The 23,563-nt window shown below is 38.7% G+C and overlaps 1 protein-coding gene across 1 annotated transcript in view; it reads right to left on the bottom strand.

The window, feature by feature from the left end:
* Nucleotides 1-21,327, bottom strand: part of BMX (BMX non-receptor tyrosine kinase) — a 29,099-nt gene extending 7,772 nt beyond the window's left edge. The window contains exons 1-11 of the mRNA XM_026087148.1: nucleotides 21,190-21,327; nucleotides 19,329-19,433; nucleotides 16,843-16,924; nucleotides 14,915-15,034; nucleotides 12,565-12,626; nucleotides 7,301-7,479; nucleotides 5,213-5,275; nucleotides 3,310-3,364; nucleotides 1,612-1,691; nucleotides 719-846; nucleotides 243-317 (exon numbers count right to left, since the gene is read on the bottom strand). Coding sequence (XP_025942933.1) covers nucleotides 243-317; nucleotides 719-846; nucleotides 1,612-1,691; nucleotides 3,310-3,364; nucleotides 5,213-5,275; nucleotides 7,301-7,479; nucleotides 12,565-12,626; nucleotides 14,915-15,034; nucleotides 16,843-16,924; nucleotides 19,329-19,433; nucleotides 21,190-21,327 — 1,087 coding nt within the window. The remainder of the gene's footprint in view (nucleotides 1-242; nucleotides 318-718; nucleotides 847-1,611; nucleotides 1,692-3,309; nucleotides 3,365-5,212; nucleotides 5,276-7,300; nucleotides 7,480-12,564; nucleotides 12,627-14,914; nucleotides 15,035-16,842; nucleotides 16,925-19,328; nucleotides 19,434-21,189) is intronic.
* Between the last annotated feature and the right edge of the window lie 2,236 nt (nucleotides 21,328-23,563).

Raw genomic sequence — 23,563 nt, 5'->3', positions numbered from 1 at the left:
CCTTGAAGTCTCAGTGCTGTTCTGGCACAAGAGAAAACTAGGGAAGGACCCGAACATCTCTCAGGGTAGGAGGCTCTGCACTGCCTCTTGCATGGAGAAACTGAAATGGCCACCACACAAAGAGCTCAAAGTTTCTGTAACCTCCTATTAGCTTGAAGGCAGTAAGAGTCATGATTTCCTGGTCATTCTGTTCTTGGTGGCCAAGACTGTCACCAGTTTTGAAAGGAAAGTCATCTTCATACCATTTCCTAATGAGGCTGTGGCCGGGACCTTATTTACTTGTGTAGACACTGCATGCCGGAGCCTTGTCACCATACCTACAAAGAAAACATGTTACAGATCATGATATATAAATGACTCTTCTGGAACAAAGAAAATACAGGGAAATTAATATCTCCTTTCCCATTACAACCATCCAGGTAGTGAAAAAAGTTCATAACTGCGTAACTTCCTGAGACTGAAAATTTCCTGCATTTAAATCCTAGTCTAGCAGAGGTATTGCAAGAAGAGGAATTACAGTATCATAGGTACAATAAAGCAAAGCAACTATATTTATTGTGAAAATGGCAGATCAAGCTCTCCCCAAATTATCCCAAAAGATAAGTTTTAGTATTTAGAGTATTCAGTATTGGAAGTATTGGAAGAGATTCACCATAACTCTAAAAAGCCCAGCAGTCTAAGCCAAAGCCAATCAAGTACAAACAGYGCACAGGATTACCGGCTGAGTTGTGCTGGTGGTAGTGAATAAGCTTGGGAATTGATTCAAAACAGTAATTTTCAGCGAGATAATACTTGTTTTCAGTGGTTCTGTGCACATGGTAATGTTTGACTGCTCCTTTTTTACTTCTGAAAAATACCACAAATTACAATACATGTCAGAGCCTTGCAAAGTGCCTTCCAGCCTGTACATTAATAGATTAGTTAAGTTGCTGAATGTACTGCAGCACTCCAGCTGACCAAATAACACTCCATATGTAGTAGATGTGACCAGGAGACTGTTAAATTTGCATCACTCCTCCTTTTCCACCCTTTACACCTATGGGCTAAGGAATATAGACTCCTGGCACATTAGAGACTTCTGCTACATACTCTAGTGTAGTCTGATGGTTAGTACTTGTCTCCCGGCAGGCTCACATCCAGAGCAAATCCCTTTCATATACTGCCCTTGCAATGGTTCTGCATCTAATTCTGAACATCTCTGAGTAAGAAGCTCACAGTTAGAAGTAGCTGTAGTTTGCTCCAGAAGGCAACATTTCCACCTTTTCTTCCTTTCTCCAGTCAATACCAAACTCCTTTTCCCTTCCTTCCCTTCCCTTCCCTTCCCTTCCCTTCCCTTCCCCTCCCCTCCCCTCTCATTCTGGAGTGTCTGCTATTCAACTAGATTATGTGCCTCAGTTAAATGCCTATGTTTAGAGGAGGCAAATCTGGGCCTCCATTCCCCCATTCAAGGAGACAATAGTTTATAGCATGTCGAGTTCACATAGCAAATATGATCTGAATGTGCTTGAGGTTCATCTTGAACACAAGGAAAGATTTTGTTGTTGACCAATAACAGAAGTAGCACACCCATAGCATGCTCATAAAAATGATGCACATCCTTTGGATACTCACTCAGGAGCCTTGCTGAATACAGACACGGTATACATTCCTACTTGGCTAGATTTCCGAACCATAAAAGCACCTTCTTTTCCCTGATGAAGAAAGACAAAATGTTACAAGAAACAATGAGGTTGGGATTCATCTCAGTGAACTTTAGACTTCCACACTGTAATGTCCACATCTGAGCTACTGATCTAGGCTCTCTAAATGGTTAATAGAGAGAAGGAGACATGACTCATCTGACCTCTTTTAAAGGACTACCTTAGGACAAGATGAATTATACCTTAGAAATATTTACTTCTCTTCAGTAAAAAGAGGGTCTAGGTACCTGGTTGAGATATCCCACTATAGATGCTTAAAATTAGGTAAATGCACCCCAGCCCAGACATGAAGCAAGTAGTTTGCAATTTTGTTTTGGTGCACAGATACCGATTAATTGCAGGGGTGATGGAAAGGAGTTGTTAACCTCTACTCTTTCCTCCTGTTCCCCCAAAGGTGGTATGTGTTATATTACCCAGACACAGCCGCATGCATCCCATCTGGGTAAGAGCTCTATCCGCCACATAATGCGTTAGACTGGTGTGACTTCCTATTGCCAAAGTATTTCTGAGAGACTGAATAATTACAGAGATTTTCTCTGCTCTCTATTATATTTGGACTTTTTCTAATCTTTATGTAGTATTCCAGTCCTAACTTTCACTATCTACTTTTACTTCTGTTAATGGTTTACCATACTGGGTTGGAAATACTGGCTTTCAGAGTTAGTTTAACAATTACACCTTTCATGCACTAGAAATAGCTAGCGTGGGGAGGAAAGTAGACATTTAGAAACTCACGTACAGGCCAGGTTCAAAGGAAACTTCATGTCCCCTTAAAATTAACTGGACTCAGAAGTATCCAGCACCTCTTGGGAAGGGGACAGAGAGGGGTTACTCCTCCTACTGACTGCTGCTCTCCAGTGATTTGCCACACTTAACATTTCATTCCTGAACCTATGATATACGTGTAACGGAAAGGATGCTGAGCCAAGGCTCCCAAAGAGACGGGGTTTGTGGAATCCGTTAGTGGTTGGGTGCCAATTAGGCTGTGAGAAAGCAGCAAGCCACAAGAGGACAAAATAGTAACTTCTCTACACTGTACACCCAAGCCCAAAGCATGGCTCAGCTGACTCTTTCGGAAAGGTACATGGATCTGTCCTTGTGCAGTCATCTCCTGTAAGGATCTATACCACTGACCAGCCCTGTAGTGCCATCTGTCCTTGCCCCTAGTCAGCTGCATCCAAACAACACTTGGCAAGCATAGCACTGTGTTTGCTCAGGGTTATCTGCTTGTCTCAGTGAATTCCTTTTACTCAAATATATCATAAAACCAACACAGAGAACTCCTCTAGTCTGAACTCTAGAAAGAGCCACACTGGAAAACTCAAAAACAAAGCTTTGTGGGGAAGTGCACAGTGTGTGGCTTTGCTCTGAAACTATTTTAGAGGTGTACCATTTGTTCATCTGTGTGTAAGAGCCTTAAATCCATCCAGACACTTTTGGAGATCTATTTATTGCTGCCAAGTTAGTGCAAGAGTTTCTAGCACTCTGTTTGCAATACTACAGCTATTTGAAGAGCACCAGCATCCTCTAGCTACACAGTACCGCAAAGACAACAGACAGAAATATTTCCATGGTTGTTTATATACAAGTGATAAAGGATATGTAGAACCTTCTGACGGAGCAGCTGCTCAGACTGGGCACGGGAGATATTACCAGCATACCAACTGCAAGGAGAAATATTGGGCATATCATTGACAAGCTGATTTATGAACAAGGCAAAACACACAGATGAAAAATGTCAGACAAAGTAAATGTTTTCAAAACTGCTTTTAAAAACCAGGGGGTAGAGTTGGGACTTTTCCTGCATGTGTGGTTTTAAGCCATGGGATAAAAGGTAAAACACTAGTCCTCATCTGCTTTACCTTGAAATATCTAGGCCCCTATCTGAGTCCACCCTGTGATTCTGACTTTCTTCAGTAACTCCCTGTAGGAGAATCCTGCAGAACTTTAGGGCTTTCAGCCCTACTGGAAGTGGTTCGCTCTGTCTCCTACAGACCACRACATGGTCGTCTTCCTAAAAGCTGTGTGAGCTGCATAATTCTCCTCTAACCTTTGAACCTTCTGGTTCTAATATTTAAGTAAACAGAGAGATCCCAAATGGAGGACAGAAACCAGACATGCTATGTCAAATCAGTTCAGGGAGCTCAAATGAAGTCTTTTTAATAAGACTTCACTCTTATGAATCATCCCTTTGTTAGGGTACAAGACTGATTGGCTTAAATGCCTTTTATTGTCCAAAAACAAATATATTCATCCCTTCAGAATTTATGGGTAGTGATGTTGCTGATGACCTTAAACTGATGACAAGGCCTATAATTATTATGAATATTATGACAGCTGTATGTAGGACCCCATTTTTCCAGGTACAGTGTACATGTGCAGTGGTTCTTATGAATACAGACTCTATATACTCACTCATGCTTAGCAATACTCTGCTCTTCTGCTGATGAATTCTCATTGGCACTAGAGTTTTCCCTACAAAGATGAGATATTATACTGAAGTTGTGAAAAAAGAGTAATGAAAATCACTTTCCTCAGTTTAAAAGTCATAGTACATATATTTTATTTGAGTAATTGTTGCTATTATGTCACGGCCCAAGGTGAGTACTTAAAAAGCTGAGGATGTATTTAATTGTCTGGGTTTTTTTTTCTGACTTGATTAACACTTACAAAGCCTTTCCCTTCAGTAACACTACGCAATGTGTTGGAAAGCCAAATATTCTCTGTGCATGCAGGCAATGAAACCACATATGCCTTTAGTGAACTTATGATGAGATTGCATCTACTTCTTCAAAAATTGCATGGGAAAATTTCCAAAACTGCACAGCCCTAAACTTCTCCAATAAATGTTATTAGCAAGAAAGACAACAGAAAGAGAGAAAGCAGAGAAAGCAGAAAAAGAGGCCTCTAATATAAACTCTTGCAGAGAAAAACAGTAGTAATTCTAGTTTGTGCTGGCTTCCACAGGATACTATAAGAGTAAGKTTTTTTTAAGGAAACCTCTGAATCTTATCCAGCACTGTTTACTGTGAAAAAATCTGTTATATTTCTGCGAAATTTTCATGCAAACACTTAGGCAGATGCTTAATGTTTACAAGGTCATGGCATCTAACTGAAGAAGAGAGATGTATCACTTGGACAGTCTTAGACTCACTTTACCCTCTATTGGAATACTCACATACATAAAAATGCATATGAGTGTTGGCAAGGCTTGTATTTTCAGGATGAAATAAGAGCACACAGAGTGAAATCTCAGTCCTATTGAAATCAGGGGCAAATTCCTATTGATTTAAATGAAACCAGGATTTTACACTGATGTTTCTCACATTAATGTATTAATCGCGAAGACAAAGTTGTATTTGATTCTATACCTTTCAGGAAACTTTAGGCAGAGTGCTCAGAAAGTTATTAAACAAGCCATAAGAAAGCAAAATATTCCAGAAATGTTGCCTAATCTTTCCTAGAATGGTAAGAAGAACATTTAAGCAGTGGATGGCTGCATATTGATTTACCTTGGCTCATCATCACTCAGAGACAACTTTCTCAAGTAAGAGCTTGGTACAAAACCTTCATTCCTGCAAAATAAACAGTTCACAGTTCAGCTGTCGTATGTGATTGCATCTTAAACTTAGTCACTTAAAATAGGAAATGGGATTAATCAGAGTCACCTTTTAGAATTTCACTAACAGAAATGCTCACAGTTAAAACATTTCTGTTTCTCACATGCCATGCAGAAAAATACAGAGGTAATTTGTTTTAGAAAATTACATTTCAATGAAGTACTCTTTCCACTAGTCATTGAAATGACTTCTTCCTCAGTGATTGGCTTCATCATATGGAAGATTAGAGCAGCTGTTCAACAATATCGTTACATGCCATCTCAGTTGTTATGATGAAGGATGCCAGTGACTAACAGGTGCCAGCAGAGTATCCAAGGTCAAATACAGACTTCAGAAAGTCAATAGATAGGCTCAGCACTTTCAGACACAGTGCCAGATGCAACTGAGAAGCTACGTTAACTGAATACAGACAACTGAGCTACCACTTAAGGCAGCTGTCAGCATGGCACATTGGACCTAAGGTATGGGACCAAGAGTTATCTGTAGCTGTAAGGGAGTGAGTTGTATACTGTGCCCATCAGAAAAATAAGTATGGGGAGTAAATTGTATATTTGAATCTGGATAGAAGCAGAAAGAAAGAGCTTCTTCAACACAGATCTCAGTGGAACCAGAAGAAAACTGAGAGTGTCAGATATCTGAAACAAGAAACTGCCTGCTCTTTACTCCTACTACATTCAAGAAAACAAGATTTTCAAGCAGAATTTTAAGTTTTTGTTATGATGCATATGTGATTTGTGCTTACAGAACCAATACAGCAAAAGTGCCGGTTTCTGAAGTCAAAGAAAAGAACTATAAATGTTTCCCTTTTTATTGATGTCTCTCTACTCCTTCATTCATCTCAAAATGCTCTACTCAGGCTCTATGAGCAGAGCTGCCTGCATCATGTGCTTATACATAGCCATATACATTCCAATGTATGCATTTAAGAGCATATAATCTCAGACGAATAATACATTACTATCTTTGAGTTGCTGGGGTTGCACGCTGCTTTCTTCACCCAGACCAGTATGCTGATTCTGTGAGTTATAAGATACAGGTGCCTTATATAAAGTTAGGATTGCTTTCTTTGTTTATATACTTGCAGATGTAAACTTAATCAATGAATTATGAGTGGATCAAGACATTTCACTCTGTTCCAAATCACTTTGGACATCCCCTAGCTCAGAAATTTTTCCCTTTTCCATTTCTATCAGGTACATAAAATCAAGCTCAGCTAGTATCCATTATGAAATGGATAAGGACTCTTATCTCCTTCAGACAGCTCCTGTTCGTTGCTCTGCCTTTGCCTCCAGCTTACTCCTAAAGTTGCTTCTCATTTAATGAGTTGAGAAGAAACTCTTTTTTCTGCCCCAGCTGGAGATTAATGAAAAATATCTTATTTTAAATTGTTGATGGGGATTCTTCTGTTTGTGGACCYCTAAGAGAATAATTTCTCTCTTCCATCCTGTGCAGGCTGGGGGTACTCTGTGTCTCTGTGTCTGTGAAAAGACATTGGTAAAGCTGGTGAGACTCTAAAATGAGAAGCGATTCCTGCTTCAACGGTTCTCACTTGTATCCTGTGCTGTCACTGCTATTGCAACAGTGATGGTGTTGGTCTAAGGATGATCTGTGCATACAAAAGAGGCAACATTTGTGAGGAGAGATTTTATCTTTTTATTCACCCAACCTAAATAGTTGAAAAAAATGGACAGATTCTGAGTATACAAGCCCTTCTTCAGGCACATATCAAAATTAAGGCCATTGGAGGCTATTTCAGCTACTGTAGTAGAGAGTGACTATTATAAATCTTGCCTGGCAGACAAGAATGGTAATGAAAATGGAGTTGTACAGGGAAAATGAAGGTTCTTGTACAAACTTAAAAAGCTACTAACATAATTCTAAAATGGATCCTGAAAAGTACCAGGACTGCTTGCAGAATTGTCTGTGAAGATGCGATATGTAGAAGACCATGATTATGGAATTCATGCAGTGCAAACTTACCCTTCCAAATCCCTCACTTGCCACCAGTCAGAATTTTCTTCTTTCAGTACATAATATTTATTGCTTTTAACAAGCCGAATAGTYGATTTTCCTGTGGGTTCATAGTTGCACTGGGCCAAAGCCATGTTCAGGACTGACTTGTCTGGTGATAGCACCCGGGGTAGGCTTCTACGCTTCTGCTTTTTAAAATAAAATGAAAGGGAGATGCAGCACAAGGAACAGCAAGAAATAACGTGACATGCACACAACCATTTGTATCTTTAATGTGCATAATGATTTTAGGCAAATCAAGCTAAGCTAAGAAGGTGTACATAGCCAAGCACCTTTTTCTCCACCCATTTAGAAACACATTCCTGAAACTGTTGTCCACCTTTAGAGACAGATGAGAACAGAACTAAGTCCCATCATTTACAATGACACTAGATGCAATACACTCTGAGTGGAGGCTGACACTGTTGTAATAGCAAGCTTTCAATACCAGGATTAGGTAGTAAACATGACTCTCATCAAAAGCCTACCACCTATCTGAAGATAATACTAGTTACTGGATAGTTAAAACTCATKTGCTTTAGACACCACATGACCAAAMTGTGTTTTATTATAACTAAGCATGATGATGTCCTTTTGTATCAAAAGATCCCACCATAGTATTTTAAAATAACTCCTTCTGATAAATAACTCCTTTTAAACTTTTTTTTATTAATAGTAATGTTACCAATAAACAAAACAAGCATTAGCCAACTGTTTCTGATAGTCACTGAAAGCAAAAAGCTACACTGATTGTAAATTGTTCCCTTTCTTTAGCATGTCTTATTGGCGAAAATGGATGTTTCTCTGCTAAGCATGCATATCAAGAAGCCCATTCCTCTATGATGAAATTTCCCTCTGCAAGGTTAAACAAGTGCAGCTATGTAACTATGGCATTCATCTCACCTACCTTTGACCCTGGTCTCCAGGTGAGATGTGTCATCCTGCAGAAGTGCCCATCTCTAATCATTGATTCCTGAGAAAGCCTACACAACTAACTAAGACTAGAGGCCTAGCATCAAAGTTAGATGGCACCAACCTATCCATAGGTAAGACAGCAGCTAAAATTAAGGCACTGAAATGCACTTAGAAATTGAGAAAAGATCATCACTGAGAAAATCCAAATATCACAATGTTTTAAGTACAGGGAAAGCTACACATGAAACACTGACAGCAAAGGATGGGGGAAAATAGCCAGTACTTAGAAGGGACTCCAAATGGCAACAATTTGTAACTGAAAAGCCCTATATAGCGATAACAATGCCGGGGAAGAACGACAATGTCATCAGGCAGGCTGTGACTCCTTTAATGAAGTCCAAGCAACTCTGGCATTGTATGTTTGCTTGTTTCCTCTTTACTGACATTTATCTACTTAATTGAAACAAGGAAAAACTAAAGAGCCAAGTGAATGCCTGACTGAGTCTACTGAGCCAGAAGACACTCACAATCTCTTCTTGTAAACATGCAAACTCTGAATGTGATCTCACCAAGTTCTAGTGGAGAAACTCATTGTTTGAAGCCATATCACTCACAGCAGAATCCTCCTCATCTGACTGGTCTTACACCTGTTTCTCATGAAGTATTATTACTTGAACCCAATTAGGCTAGTTACTGTTGGTCATATCTTAGTTCAGTGGAAGGTCTGTGCAAAGTGAGCTAATAGCTTGGGGCCTGTATTAGGCACAGTTCAACCCTTAGGCTGCCTGTTTGTTTTGTGGAATAATGATAAAACTAGAGTTGCCTGCATCTAGCAGGAAGATGGAGAAAATCATAATGCATAGAATAAACCTTTTTCTTTAAAGCATCTGGTGGCGTCATAGCTAGCTGAGATTCAGTAAACAATGTGCTTCTGAGGCAACATGCACCTCTGAGATATGGCCTTGGCAATTTTGGGATATGAAATTGTTCTTTCTTAATTTCTTGTGTTTTGCTTGTGGAATGATCAGTGTCATACGCTGATGGAGCTTTCATCTTTTTGTGTGAAGAGAAGGAAGTGCAAAGCATTGGCCAAAGTAGATAGCAGAATGAATTCTGATGACAGAAATGAGGTTTGCTTTGTCCAACCTGCCAGGTGAAAGAACTAGCCAAAGATGAGCACATCAGATTTGCTTCCCTTTGGGATTTACTGCTGGATATGTATTTGTCTGTTGCAATATTTTGGATGGACTCCACCTATAACCTGCTACAGCTTAATGTCCTGATTTGTGTGCACACATACAGCTTTCTATTTCCAATGCTGGCTGAAAGCCCCAGGTCTCATACCTTCCTAATAATAACTGAGAGGAGCTTACTACTTCCTTTACTCTGGCAGTGATATTATCTTGATTTTCATACTGATGACTGTTTCACTGTTAATCAGAGACCTGTAGGTGACAGTCTGAGATCCAAGTGTGATGTGGATATAAGGAACAGCCACTATCTGCATAACTGCTTTCCCACTGTATGACTGGAAGCATGTGTTGGATCACTTCAGCTTSCATAAACCTTGCCTAATACATCAGCATGAGAAAATATGTGTGTGTACACAGTGAACTTCTATCTGATCTGCTGAAGCATTGGTCTGACCTACACAAACTATTTGTCATTGCAAAGAGAGCTGCTACCAGGTACCAGCAGAGGTGAAAGTGCTTCTGTGACAGAAAGCTCTCACTGTTACCACAGCATAGAAGAAATGCCCACTGGTTCCTATGAAGGCATATTTGTGCCCATTATTCTTTGTAATGGCATCACACCTTAGGAATCAGCTCTTCTGTGGGAGACTAGAGGTATAATGCTGAGTTGAGGAGAGGAACAGAGACATCAAAGGTGCCACACGCGAAGAGAAAGCCAATGCCAGTAGTAATTTGAGGACAGAGATAGGGAACAAGACTTGCAGAGGCTGGGAAGGTGAGCGACTTGAACTGAGAGGCAGGTGGAAGGAAGGCTGGGGAGCACAGTGGTACTTCTGACCAACCTGAGCAGATGAAAGAGGCAAAGTGAAAATGTGTTAGAGCTTAGAGCTGTAGCTGTGGGAATAAATATGAACTGTTCCTTATCATGAAAAGTCAGTGTTAGCCTTTATAACCTGATCTGTATTATACAGCTTGGGGAAATGAAGTCAAGCTGTTCTGATCAGATCTGGTAGTTATTACATCTCCATTTACGGAACCTGTTCATGTCCCTGCTTTTCAAATTTCCCTTTCAAAATACCTTCTCAGAATTCAGGCAGATAATCAAAATAAATCATAAAGGCCTAGCAGAAGCCAGCTTGTTCAGCAGCAGATTTGCATGGCGAATAACCTCTCTAGACAGACAAAGCATCTCTTGATGGAAGCCAGGCAAGACAGACCATGGTATTCAAAACAAGCTACACTGCTATGTGTTCACAATGTTGTTATTTTGAAATCCCATTAGCAGAAAAAAATGTCAGAAGTGTAGTACCACAATCATAGCCTCTAATCATAGCCTCTTTTCAAGGCCTTATTATTTTTTTTTAAAACTCCATTTTACAGCCCTTGTGATTTTATCTTCTGTCTCTTGATAGTCTACGTGTTTCTTAAAGCCCTGGCAGTTCATGTCAATCGTACACTTTAGAATTCCAGCTTTCTTTCTTTTCTTTTTTTTAGGTTACTTTGCGATTAAGAGAGAGAAGCTAGGAGATGTGTCCAGAACGTATCCTAAAGATGCAAAGAACAGAAGGCAAATGAAAAGAAAGCAGGAAATAGAGTTTTTAAAGTCTCATGTTTTTAAAGCCAATCTGGTTTAATTTGGAGGAAGCTGGAGTAATGATTTGTGTATACATAAGACAGACCATACTGTTAGTCCTGTTTTAAACAGATAAAACATCATAACTTAAGCCACTTTGTTGTTTTTTATTCTCTTGTCATTGTTATCTTCTCCCCATCTATGTATCTCAGTAAGTAGGTTGGGCAGTGAAGCTAAGGTCTGAGACATCACTACTGCCCTCAYACTTCTACAGGAGGGGACAGACAAGGGGATAAACACAGCAGCAGGTCTTCCAGCCTTGCTTTTATCCTTATCTCTTCTCACTACTGCCCTTCTTCAGCAAGGACCTTTGTGTAGTGTTGTACTATAGGATGGCTGAATCAGGCATAAGCAGTGCTTTTTGACATCCTGGTGTCCTGGYTGTCTTTTCAGGTCTGCATGCCTATCTTTCTCAGAAGGACACCAAGGCCCAGTGGGTGCTGGAGGGACACCACACTCCTGAGTTTCTGTCTGATATAGAGTCAAGATATAGCCAGGACTGCATAAAGATCTCAGATGCACTTCCCAGTTCATTAATATAGAGGCAGTCTCTGTGGAGTTTGGCTAAACAGACATTTCCTAAACAGGCCTCTGTACAGGCATACCTCATTTTATTGTGCTTCACTTTATTGCACTTTGCAGATATTGCTTTTTTWACAAATTGAAGGTCTGTGGCAACCCTGCGTCGAGCAAGTCTATCGGCGTCATTTTTCCAACAGTACGTGCTCACTTYGTGTTTCTGTGTCACATTTTGTACATTGTTTTTTTAGACATAATGCTATTGCACACTTAATAGACTACAGTATAGTGTAAATATAACTTTTACATGCACTGGAAAACGAAAAAATTAATGTGACTCACTTTACTGCGATATTCACTTTATGGTGGTGGTCTGGAACCGAACCTGCAATATCTCTGAGGTATGCCTGAACTCCTGACCCAATCCCAGTAAAGCATATCTTAGGAGTCACCTGAGATAAGTGCAGTTCATCCACCTTTTCTCACCCATACCAAGCAGGTTTGATATTTGTTTACATCTTCAGCTACCACATCTTCTCAAAGTACCATGAGCACTATTTGCACTGGGAGGAGGGGGGGGGGGGAAGGTAATTTTTGGCATCTCTAAAAATGAGGACTTCCTATGCACTAGAGAGCTAATTCTGATTACATTTCCCTGACTCCACTGGAAATAGGCTAGTAAAGTAAAAGATGTCACTACAAGGGCTGTAGCCAGTACTGGCACATTGACTGAAAGTGACTGAGACTTTCCCAGTTTTCCACTTATGGCACGCTGAAGAGGGAGATATATCCTTCCCTCAGACATTCTGGTGGACACAAGGATGCTGAAGCTGCAGCACAGATTAAAGGTCTAGATCAGCTTTTAGTGAGTGTCTGTCTGCAGTTCTCCATCCCTCCCCACAGCACTTCCTATCACCTGGATCCTGGGGGCTGGGTCTTTCCCTGTAGGCAGACACCAAAAATGTCGCACCTACCAGTGTTTGAGGGACTAGAGGCAGTGGTTTCACAGACTTGGTTGTACAGTGTAGACCCACATCTAGAAGAGGGGGAGAAATAAAAAAGAAAACACGAATTTAATAAGGCTTTGCCTCTCGAGACTTTCTCACAAATTTACACAGTGGCAGCAACAGCATTATAGACATGAAGCATCGTGACAATTGACATTTCACCTCCTGGTTGCATAGACATGTTTTAGTTCTGTATTTTCYAGCCTTTTAGTAATTCAAGCATCGTCTCAACGTCTTTTTAAATCCCATCAACCATCACTTTCATCTACGCCAAAATAAAAGTTAGGGGAACTCTGAGGGAGGATTTAGCTCTGTGGTTTTCCCAGTTGTGTTAGCTTACTTGATTGTATACAGAGGAAAATATAGGAATGCTTCATTTTTATTTTAGCTTTTGTGATAGTTTCATGGACACTTGTAGTCCATGGAGCAGAGCTTAAGATATATTGTTTTCAATTACCCAGTGGTTAAAAGAGTGAGGCTGTCTGGAGTCTTCCTTATACAAACAGTCTCCCTGCACTCCCTGTACCTCTGCTAGCAACCTCAGGATCTTAGGAACAATTTAGAACAGACACAATGCAACATGCCGCATGCATTGTTATTTCAAACAGAAACAAAGTGCTCAATATACCAGAATTCTCTTTTTAATTGTTGTCTTGCCTAACATCATAGCTGACAATGAAACATTTCCTTGTCCTTGCAACAGACTGGGGGGTTCATGGCCTTATTTGCTTGTGTAACAAGTGCTTTTGAAGCTATGTGAGCCTATTCAAATTACTGTTACAAATCAGCTGACAAACTCTTCACATTATTTAGTGTCCTATATTCATGAAGCCTGTATTAACAGTTGATAAGCCTGTATCATTAATTTCAATTTTCAAAAGCAAATGCTACATTATGATAGGCAGTCTCAAAGAAATAAATCAGGTTCCTAACTGGTCACACCCACATTTTTGAATGTGTCCTTTATTCTGCGTTCCTACATGTTTGATTGTGACTGTAAATGCTTAAGACCAAGTTTCCATCATGACTGAAATCAGTGGATCTATCAGTGCTCTACACCTCTAAATAATCAAGCTTTAAAAGATTGAAGCCCAAATACTCATAAACTGCTGTTCCTTTTTCCAAATGTGGGCTTTTACTTGTTAAGCATGCATGCAGACATGAGGGAATTCACTTCTGAAAATGTGAAACCTGGGGGGATATAATTTTACAAATTTTCCCTTCTCAGTCTTTACAGTAAAAAATAAAGACCTTAAATAATTGTGACTAAGTTCTATAAAATACTTTAGAAATGTGTATTCAAAGGAAGAAGAAAAATCATGTTTGCTGAAAGTTACCTTTTATTCAACAGAATAAAAGAAAAGCAAGAAAAATAAATAGAAAAAGGAATTAAAAGTTAAAAAGGAAGCTCTATTTTATGCTATCATCTTAGCAGACTCCTGGAGTCTGCATTATCAGTTACTTTGTGTTCCCCTGCCAGACTGCTGGGGATGTAACTTGTGTTCATTTATGATTCTACTTCCATTCTTTGTTTTACCATTTTTTCCCCCCAAATGCTGCTTTGGCAGGAAATGCACAGAGATAATTATTTAGAGCTAAAGCAGATCTTGGTAATTCCTAAACATCTGCTTCCTAGGACTATCCATTGTAAGGAAAAATCTGATTTGCAATTTTCTTCAGCTAAACTTATTTCCCAGCAGTGTTCAGTTTATAAGGCTAAAATTAATTTTTAGATACCCTCCTGAGGCAGCTGTTCCTATTGTAACTTACTTCCTCTCATTGCAAAATTCCAGAATGTATCCAAAAAAATCTTTTGAGGAAAAAATAGCATTGTTTAGAAAAACATCCATCATATGAATATAATTATATATGAATAAAATACATCTACTTCTATTTAGTTGTGAAACTGGACTGTTTTATACTGATTCATTCACATTCCTGTGCTGAATTTCTATTGTTTCTATCCATCCAGCTATTTGGACTTTACCATCAGAAGCGTCTTACAGCATAATGCCACAATTTAGCCAGAAATCTGAAAAATTAGGAGAAAAATATATCCATTGGTTCACTTTGTGGGTAAAAATGTCACCAATTTTGTGATTAAACACAGCAGATATCATTTAGTGCATTATTTCCCCCAATTGTACTATAAGCTACAATGTACAGCTGCTATGATGTTAAGGGAGTTTAACACATGCATTGAAAGCATTGATAGATCAACTTTTATATTCATATGACTTAGATGTTCACATGGATTTGTCAATATTGTGAAAAGCATCAGTGAGACTAAACAAGCAGAAATAAAAGAGCATATTACATTTCTCCCAAATTGTACATCCAGGGGCTGCTTTACATGTCTGGTTGCAACAGAGAAACTTCCCATTGGTGAAGAATCCTTTGTGATACTTGTTTAGTAAATCGGAATTGTCTTTAATTTCTGGAAACCACACAGAAAGCAAAGAGAAAATGAATGAAAAGGCTGCACAACTGGAATACTCCTTATGATTAATAGAGGCTGCTGCACTAAACCTTGAGACCCAGGAGCACTTATCGACTCATAACTCTAGACACACATCCTGGGAATATTTTTTTCCTCTGTATCAGGAAGAAATTGAAATCCATATCTACCCCAGCTACTTGTTTCTGTGAGAAAGAAACCTGGGGAGTCAGGAATGAGGTACAGTATAGTCCAGTCAAACACCCAACAGCCTAAGAAGGATCCAAAAGCTATGATTCAAAATCATGTACAGTATCTTATAAAGATTTCACTAGTGATAATAAAACTAATGAGAAGAAAACATTTTCATATACAAAAATATGCAGATTGCTTTCCTAGGACTATCCATTGTAAGAAAATGATATTCAATGATACTCAGTATCAGAATAGATACTCAATACCCCACATGGCAAACACAAAGTAATGTTTATCTGGTGAAATACATTTCTTATTTAAGCATACCAAAAGGGAACATCACCTCACATAAACATTATATTAAAACCACTTCTTTATATATTCTTTACTCTAGAGAAATGGCCCAGTACTATCACTGCGCTAGTGACATAATAGATCTGCAAGCCATAAGAGCAGTTTTGGTTTCAAAAGATAACAAAAAGAAACACAGAATGTGTGGAGTGAGACTTTGAAAACTGATTGCTTTCAACTCTGCTGCAGTGAGCCCTTCTAAACACAAGTTTCCTGAACATGCGAGAGAACAGCTCAAGGACTGGTGCACCTCTTGGCCACAAGCACTTGTTATACATTTTCTAAGAGGCTTGTAGTCAGTTAAAATATTTGTGCTATCATGCACCTCATGAGTATTACAAAAATACATCACTTAATCTTATTTTTCACCAATTTATTTTGAAAAATCTTACTGCAGTACCAAACATTCCTTCAAAGATTTCTTGAAGAAATCTCCTTGGTTTCTAGAAGGATCAATGTGACTAGCTTGCTGAAAGCTTCCAGTTCTGCTTTCTGGTCCACATTCTCCATAACACTGCCAAATTAACAGACCTACCCTCACTTCTGTGCAGGCAAAGGGAGAGTCACAAACAGACAGGTAGCTCATATGTAGGTTTACAGGTGAAACTTGAGAGGATATTTGTTCACAGCCCACTGTCAAGTCCAATGAAATAAACGGAAAGAACTTTGGCAGGTTTTCTACAGGTTATATATACTTGTTTCTACAATGGACAGGATGTGTAGGGGGCTGCTTTACTAAATGTGAGGTTTCTGCCTTCACTGGAGTTATGCAGGGATGCAGTTTTTGCCTACAGCTTATACTTTGCCTACAACTTATGCTTTGCAGGACTGTGATTTTGCTTCACCTAAAACAAAAGAAATTTCCTCGTGAAAAAAAGAGGAAAATGCAGTAGAAAAAGCACTGGCATTATGGTTTATCAAAATGGCATTTATACAGGTAAGCACTATACTAAGCAAATTAGAAATGATTGTGCTCTATTAATCTGCATTGGTAAAGACTGAGGATAGGATGAAGACTAAAAAATGCTTGTGAAAAATACAAAAATAAGCTTTATTTTGGCTCATTTCTCACTGAAATTTTCAGCCTTTAAAATTTCTAAACAATTCTTGAAAATACCATGCATTTCAACCAGTCGGTACTGAAGTAGAAATGAAACTAAGAACAGGTGACAAAGTATTGCAGTAAAATGAGGGAGCAGGTGCATTTTCCTATCTCTCCTAAAGTATTTTGAATTTTCTGGTACACAGAGGAATAACGTTACCTTTATGCAAAGCTGCCAGCCATCGGTTCCGACTCTCTTCACTAGCTGCATAGACATAGAGTAGGCCATCCTTGTACACAATCTAGAAGATGTGGGGAAAGCCAGCATGGTGAGAGCGTACTGCCCAAAAGCTTGGTACTGTGTAGGAGGGGAAAGGACTAGGGAATGGCAACCAAAGAAACAGAGTTTGCAGGCCCATTGACATGAAACGCACACAACTTAGCAAGGTTTCTCAGAGACCAGTTATTGTACTGCCACTTCATATAAATACAAACCTTATATGCACTAGCTCGACCAAAGTGGTCTGTGTGCTTGAAAACTGCAGAAACAAAGAACAGCATGGTATATTTCTATATACCTGTCTCATATGTACAAAAGACCTTATAGCCCACATATAAACTTTCTTTCCTCTTGCAATTTTTCTTGATTCAAATTCCAGCCTTTTGCTCTTGTTAACACAGGACAAGACTAAACRCTCATCCAGGCCAGGACCCTGTCTCTGTCACAGCTAATAACAAATGCTGAGGCAGAATATAAGTGCAGAGCATCTGCATAGTGATCAGGGAATCCTAATTGAGAGCTTATGCATTCATACTTAATAGCCCATGACAGATTTTATCCTATAAATAGTTCAGTTGCCTTTAAATTAAATAATTAGTATCTACACCATCCTGCACAAAGCAGTCCTAGCGCTTAGCTACACATTATGAACAACAAGCTCCTTTTGTTTGTTTTGAACCTGTCTTCTACTAGCTCCTTTTAATGCCCAGCCTATTAATTACTAACATCTGCTTTGTTTTTTTAATCACTGCTTAGCAGTGGGCTGACTTTTTCAATGAACTATCTCTTATAACCCAGGTTCTCATCCTGACTGATAACAATAAATTCAGAAACTCTTTTAAACATATATATATATGTATGTGTGTGTTATATACGTACGTTATATATGTTATGTACGTATGTATGTGTCTATGTTAAGTCAGGGTAGCATTTCCCTCATGGACACTGCTTTTCAAACATCTGCACTTAATTTCAAATGCCATTTTATTGCTTTTGTTTGTTACTCTGAAGAGGCCTCATTATTAAATGTGTACTCCCACTGTAAATATACATGACCAACCAATTTGCCTCCTGTCTCTTTGTTTAGCTAAACGGATAGAGCTCTGAGCTTCTCATTTTAAGTCATGTTTCCAACCTATTAGTCATTCTCAAGGCTCTCCTCTGACATCTCTTCAGTTTACAACATCTTTCTTGAATTATAGTCACCAGAGCTAGACACAATATTCTCCTGATGGTCACAGTAGTGTCAAAACAAAGGCAACATAGACTTCCTGATTTTATTCAATATGTGCCTGCTTCCATGTCCAAGGATACCATTAGCCTTTTTGGCTGCAGCATCACACTGGGAATTTATGTTCAGCTATCATGATCCTGAAGTCTGTTTTAGAGACACTGTTTCCCAGAATAGACTCTCCCACCCTGTAACTATAGTACACATTCTTTTTCCCATTTAAATGAATTACCTGCTCCTGAGAGAAATGCACTAATTCAATATAAACATGCCATTTAATGCCACGAAACTGGGGGAGGGAGAAGGCAAAGGAACACAGGAATGACACCCAGGATTAAGCAGGCAGTGGAATACTAAGCCTCTCTCTTGAGGTTGCTCTTGGGTTTGGCAATTATTGCAGGGTCGTGAATTAATACACTATTCAGCAACCATGTTAATCACTTCTCCCAGCAGCCCGCTGCATGCTTACACTTCCACTGTTTGGCAGTGGCACTCCAAAAGGAGGTCTGTAGCCACTTTTCACGTCTGCATGTCCCACTGCTCATGGAATTGGAATTGATGGAGGCTCTAGGAGGAACCTGAGCAGGGGAACTGAAACAGATGACAGGCAGCAAATCTGAAGTTATGGTTTTCTCAGCACATTTAATTCTTGAACACATATGTAGTGCTTTGTGCAGCTGCATCTTCTGATATGTACACAATAATCTGATACRTTACTGTATATGTGCAGTTGCTGAAGGTATAGCTTTGGATTTCCTGACTGTGGACCATTTGAATAGTAATCAGTTAGTTAGAAGTCAAATCCTGCACTTTGTACTGAGGCAAAACAACCAAAGTGGAAAGAGACAGTGAGAATTAAAATAAGAATTTTTAAGTGTTTAATACTGCCTTAAAATAAGTTATAGAGATATATTCTATATATTTCAGATCATATTAAAGCAAACCTATGATACACCTGTGAACATAAAAGAAACAAGACTTCATCTAAACCCCATCACAGTCAAGTGAAAACATTTCAGCAAAATCACAACTTCAGTAACAGGGACTGATCTTCTATCTGCTATAAATATCGGTAGCACTCAGCATTAGCAGGTATCATCATCCAGGACAGTAATGATCAGTGTAATCTGTAGAGGCCTTACAATAACTGGAATATTTCACAAGAAATGTGCATGTAATGAATTTCATGGCTAACCTGAAATGGATATTGTCTCGCGGAAGGGGTTGATTCCTCCAGATTCACTGTTTCAACACATCGGATTTTCTTAATATCAATTGACCCCTTTTTGCTTCCTCTTTTCTAAGGTAGGAAAAAACACAGCAGAGTGTAACCTAAGATTAAGCACCATTTCGAACACAATCTAAAGTATTTCAGATTCATTACTCTGTGCAATTTGATGTTTCAAGCTGGGTAAGCCAGAGTTTCAGACTTGTTAAACTTCATGAGAAAGGTACTAAGAAACCTCTTTGGTGCCTCACCCGCATCCAGTATATGGATCGAGTACCTTTTTAAGTCAGTTACAGGAATCACAGGACACAGCCCTACATCTGAGAAAAGATCTGCTGCAACTACAGGATTACAAGGCAGAAGGGGGACTAGTAGCAAAAGGAGAAAAGGGAATTAAGAGGAAAACACCTTAAGTGCAAAATAGGAGCCTGGCTCTTGTATTCATAATTTTGTTAAGGTAATGGAGCTTATTCTCACTAAGCTTCCATCCAATTTCCTAAAGGAACATAACTCACAGGAGGAGTCCAAATATATTAAAAGAACAAAAACTTTAAAGCAAGTTGCCTGGGTGACGAGTGAGTGAAGAGTTAACAGAACTGAAAAAGTCTGCTGCCTGATATGCGCAAGGCCTGATATGCTCAAGGCTGCAGACTAGAAGAGCTAACAGGATTAAAGAACTCTGCCGCCTGACAAGGCCAAGGAATCTGCATGGACCCGCAGGGAGGGGAGAAGCGATACGGAGGTGTTGTGGTCTTGCCTCGCCAGCAGGATTCTTCCAAGCAGACAAACAAACAGTCCTGTTATTATGAAACTTGCTAAAAGTCAGCAAAAGCAGTGTTTGCCTAGAGCTCCAGCCGTATGAAAAGAGACTTGGGAGCCAGGAGAGTTTGAGCAGGGACGGGAACGTGACCTGATCATCCTCTCCGACYGGACCGTGAGTATTCCCCCCCCTCCCCTTTTCCTGGGACRCTGGGTTAAGGTAACTCCTCGAGGCTGAGAGCCCTCTCACTAGGAGAGTGAACAAGAAGGCTTTCAAGCAGGGATAAGCAGTGCTTCCAATTACTAGCACAGTAACTGATGGTTTCGGGTTATCCTTTCTAAATCAGTAATCGATGATTTTGGGTTATCCTTTCTAAATTAGTAATCAATGATCTTGAATTATCCTTTCTAAATTAGTAATTGCATTATTTTAATGGATGTTACTAATCCAAGAGCTTGCGTGAGGAAGTAAACMTAATTTTTTTATTACTTTACTGTCTCAGTTGTTACTATCAAACCTTCATAGCGTGACACTGGGACATACATTTACATGTCTGGAGATCTTCTGATTGAAAAGCTATCCTTCTATGATATACAGTCACTTTTTGGGAAACAATGATAGTTTAACCATCTGCTTTGTGCAGTTGAGGGATAAAATTCTGAACTAATGATGCCTCTTGTAAGTAACTGCTGAAGCCAATTATTTTCATCAGTTCAGAGGGAGGCATGAACAGGGAAGACATCCCTATTCAAGACAATGCTTAAACATATGCCTAATGTTAATTACCTGCTTAAGTTTTGCTGTCTTTGGAAGGACACAAACAGATGCTCAATGGTAAGCATAACAGTAAGAGCTGTTCCGAATACAGACACTCTTAAGCCTGAGGCTAAGTGCTTTCCTGAACTGAAACTAGGATTTGGTACCCTATTGTTTTTTAATTCTACTTGAAACAAAATACACTCATTGTTCTAAAACATAGTATCTAATCAAGTCTCACAGAAGAAAACCAGAGGAATAAGTGACTTTGGAAAATCTTAGAACAGTGTACTTAGGAAAATGACTTCTTACCTCTTTGTCATATTCATAATAAGAAAGGTTTGCTTTTGTCAGAACAAACAACCGTTCCTTGTAATTAATTGGTGAAAACTTTTTCTTCTGTTGTGACTTCTTTAAAAGAAGCTCTTCTAGAATTGTTTCGTTGTCCATTATATTTCCCTAAAAGAATGTCACAGTTACTTTATTACTATTAATAAAAATAACAAAAACAATTACAGCAACTGTAATACTGTATATATTAAGAGCTGTTGTCTTCTATATGTACTATAAATTTTTATAGTAATATATGGTTACAAAGCATGTGTTTAATACTGCTTAAACAAATAAGGTTGATTAGCTTATTCACTCAGTAAAACCCATCATAATATATGGAAATTAAGTTAAAAATATGCTGTAATTCTAAATAAGGCATCTCTGTTATTTTATTGTCTGAGTATTTCTCCTTTTAAAGTCATGCACTCTTTCTGGCAAAGAGCATGATCTACTTTAAGCATAAAAGTATTACATCTGCAGCATAATATGGAAGTCATTACAGCAGCAAAGACAACAAGAAAAGAAAAAGAAAAAGAAAAAAGAAAAAGAAAAAGAAAAAGAAAAAGAAAAAGAGAAGAGAAGAGAAGAGAAGAGAAGAGAAGAGAAGAGAAGAGAAGAGAAGAGAAGAAAAGAAAAGAAAAGAAAAGAAAAGAAAAGAAAAGAAAGGAAAAGAAATCCTTCTATTTGCAGACCACAAAAGCATACCTAGTGCTGACAAATGGGTTTTCTGAACTGGAAATTTCCCATTTCTTTCTTTCAGCTGAAACAAATGCACGTTTATGGAACAGTGACATGTAAAAAGATCAAAGAGTAAAAAAGTTCTTGCACCAATACACGCACATATATATATTTTTTCTTAGTCTCGATAATCATACAGTAGCAAGTGCTAAGAAGGATGAGATCCTTCATATTTATGTAAGTTTAGTATGGTTTCAGGTTATCTTACCCAAATATAAAGAAAGTATGTCCTTTGCCCTGTACACTCTGGAGCTCCCAAGGAATGCGTTCTGTTAAGCTGCACACTTCATAATGTCCCTATTCATGACAGACAGCCTAGCAGAAAGAAATTATTTGCATGACACTCATCACACCCCTTTCATATGTCYACTGAATCTGATCTGTAGCCAGAAAGGAACAAATATCTAGCAGGAACAGTCTGAGGACAGGTACGTGGATGTGACTGGGTGTTACTTCATCATGGATAGTGCTACTGGTCAGTCAGTTTAAAGGTAATCTTCTCAAGACATGTAACATCTGAAGGATATATGAGCATAGGGCAGATAAAGGAGGAGTTGGGGATGAAATCTTTCAATTGAAATGGCTGTTCTGATGTAGGGGAAAGGAGTATCCATCTCACTTTAGGAGTTTTTAGGGACACTACAGGGTAGGACTTGTCCTGACTGTACAAGTAACTAGTGGACAGTTAGGAGTTAGTTCAGTGTAGCTTAGAGAAGCTGTCTTTGCAGTTAAAATACTAGGTCTGATCGAAGACCTAAAAATGCTGTCATTCTCATGGTGGTGCAGTAAGAACTGTTTTTGCAACAGCATCTGGGTTTGTTTCCTTATGCTGTGTAATGTTTAATCTTTAGCTCCAGTCCATTCAAATCCATGGAGCTCCCAGGGATACTGAAGGCTGGAAAAAGGTGGGTGAGATGGAATTTCAGCTACTTTATTTTAAAGCTGCTGCATTATTTGCAGGTCCTTCTTCTGGCATTGTCACTATGGGATCTTTACAAAATCTTGTAAATATCTGTTGCTTGAATTAATCTGAAATATTACCAGAATTCCCAGGATTGATAATGCTGTTCATGTGCGACTAGGATTCTAATCTACATTGGCCCTAACACTATGACAACTGAGAGCGCAGAGAATCTGCTAAAGCCACATCAAGTGACTACAATCTAAACTTTGTGTGCCTTAGAAAAAAGTCCAAGTGCTTCCATTACTATTTGTGGAAACACGAACAAAACTACCTCTGGTTTTGGAAAGTTGTGCCATGACTGCATGCCAAGGTATGAATAGAAAAAAAAAAGGATTTGCCACAATATGTAATTTCATTTAATAATAGTACCTCATGTGTTTTACTCTGTACCTTGCTACATCTATTTGTAAACAAACAGTATAAAAATATAATAAAATGTTTTAAATATAAATTATTAAATAAATTGTAAACTCTTAAAGATAAAGGCTTATTAAATACATGTATTAAATAAAAATATTAAGTATTTATAATATTAAAAATTTTATTTTCTTGATATGGGAGAAATACATTGCCTTCCTATAGTAATTAGCTGAAGATAAGATTCTGTTAAATTTAGGAACGCAATGGCTCTGTATACATCCTTGCATAGTA

Source organism: Apteryx rowi, unplaced genomic scaffold (assembly GCF_003343035.1).
Source record: "Apteryx rowi isolate R43461 unplaced genomic scaffold, aptRow1 scaffold_706, whole genome shotgun sequence".
NCBI lineage: Eukaryota > Metazoa > Chordata > Aves > Apterygiformes > Apterygidae > Apteryx > Apteryx rowi.
The sequence above is the reverse complement of the archived record's forward strand: the minus strand, read 5'-3'. Positions and strand labels throughout refer to the sequence as shown.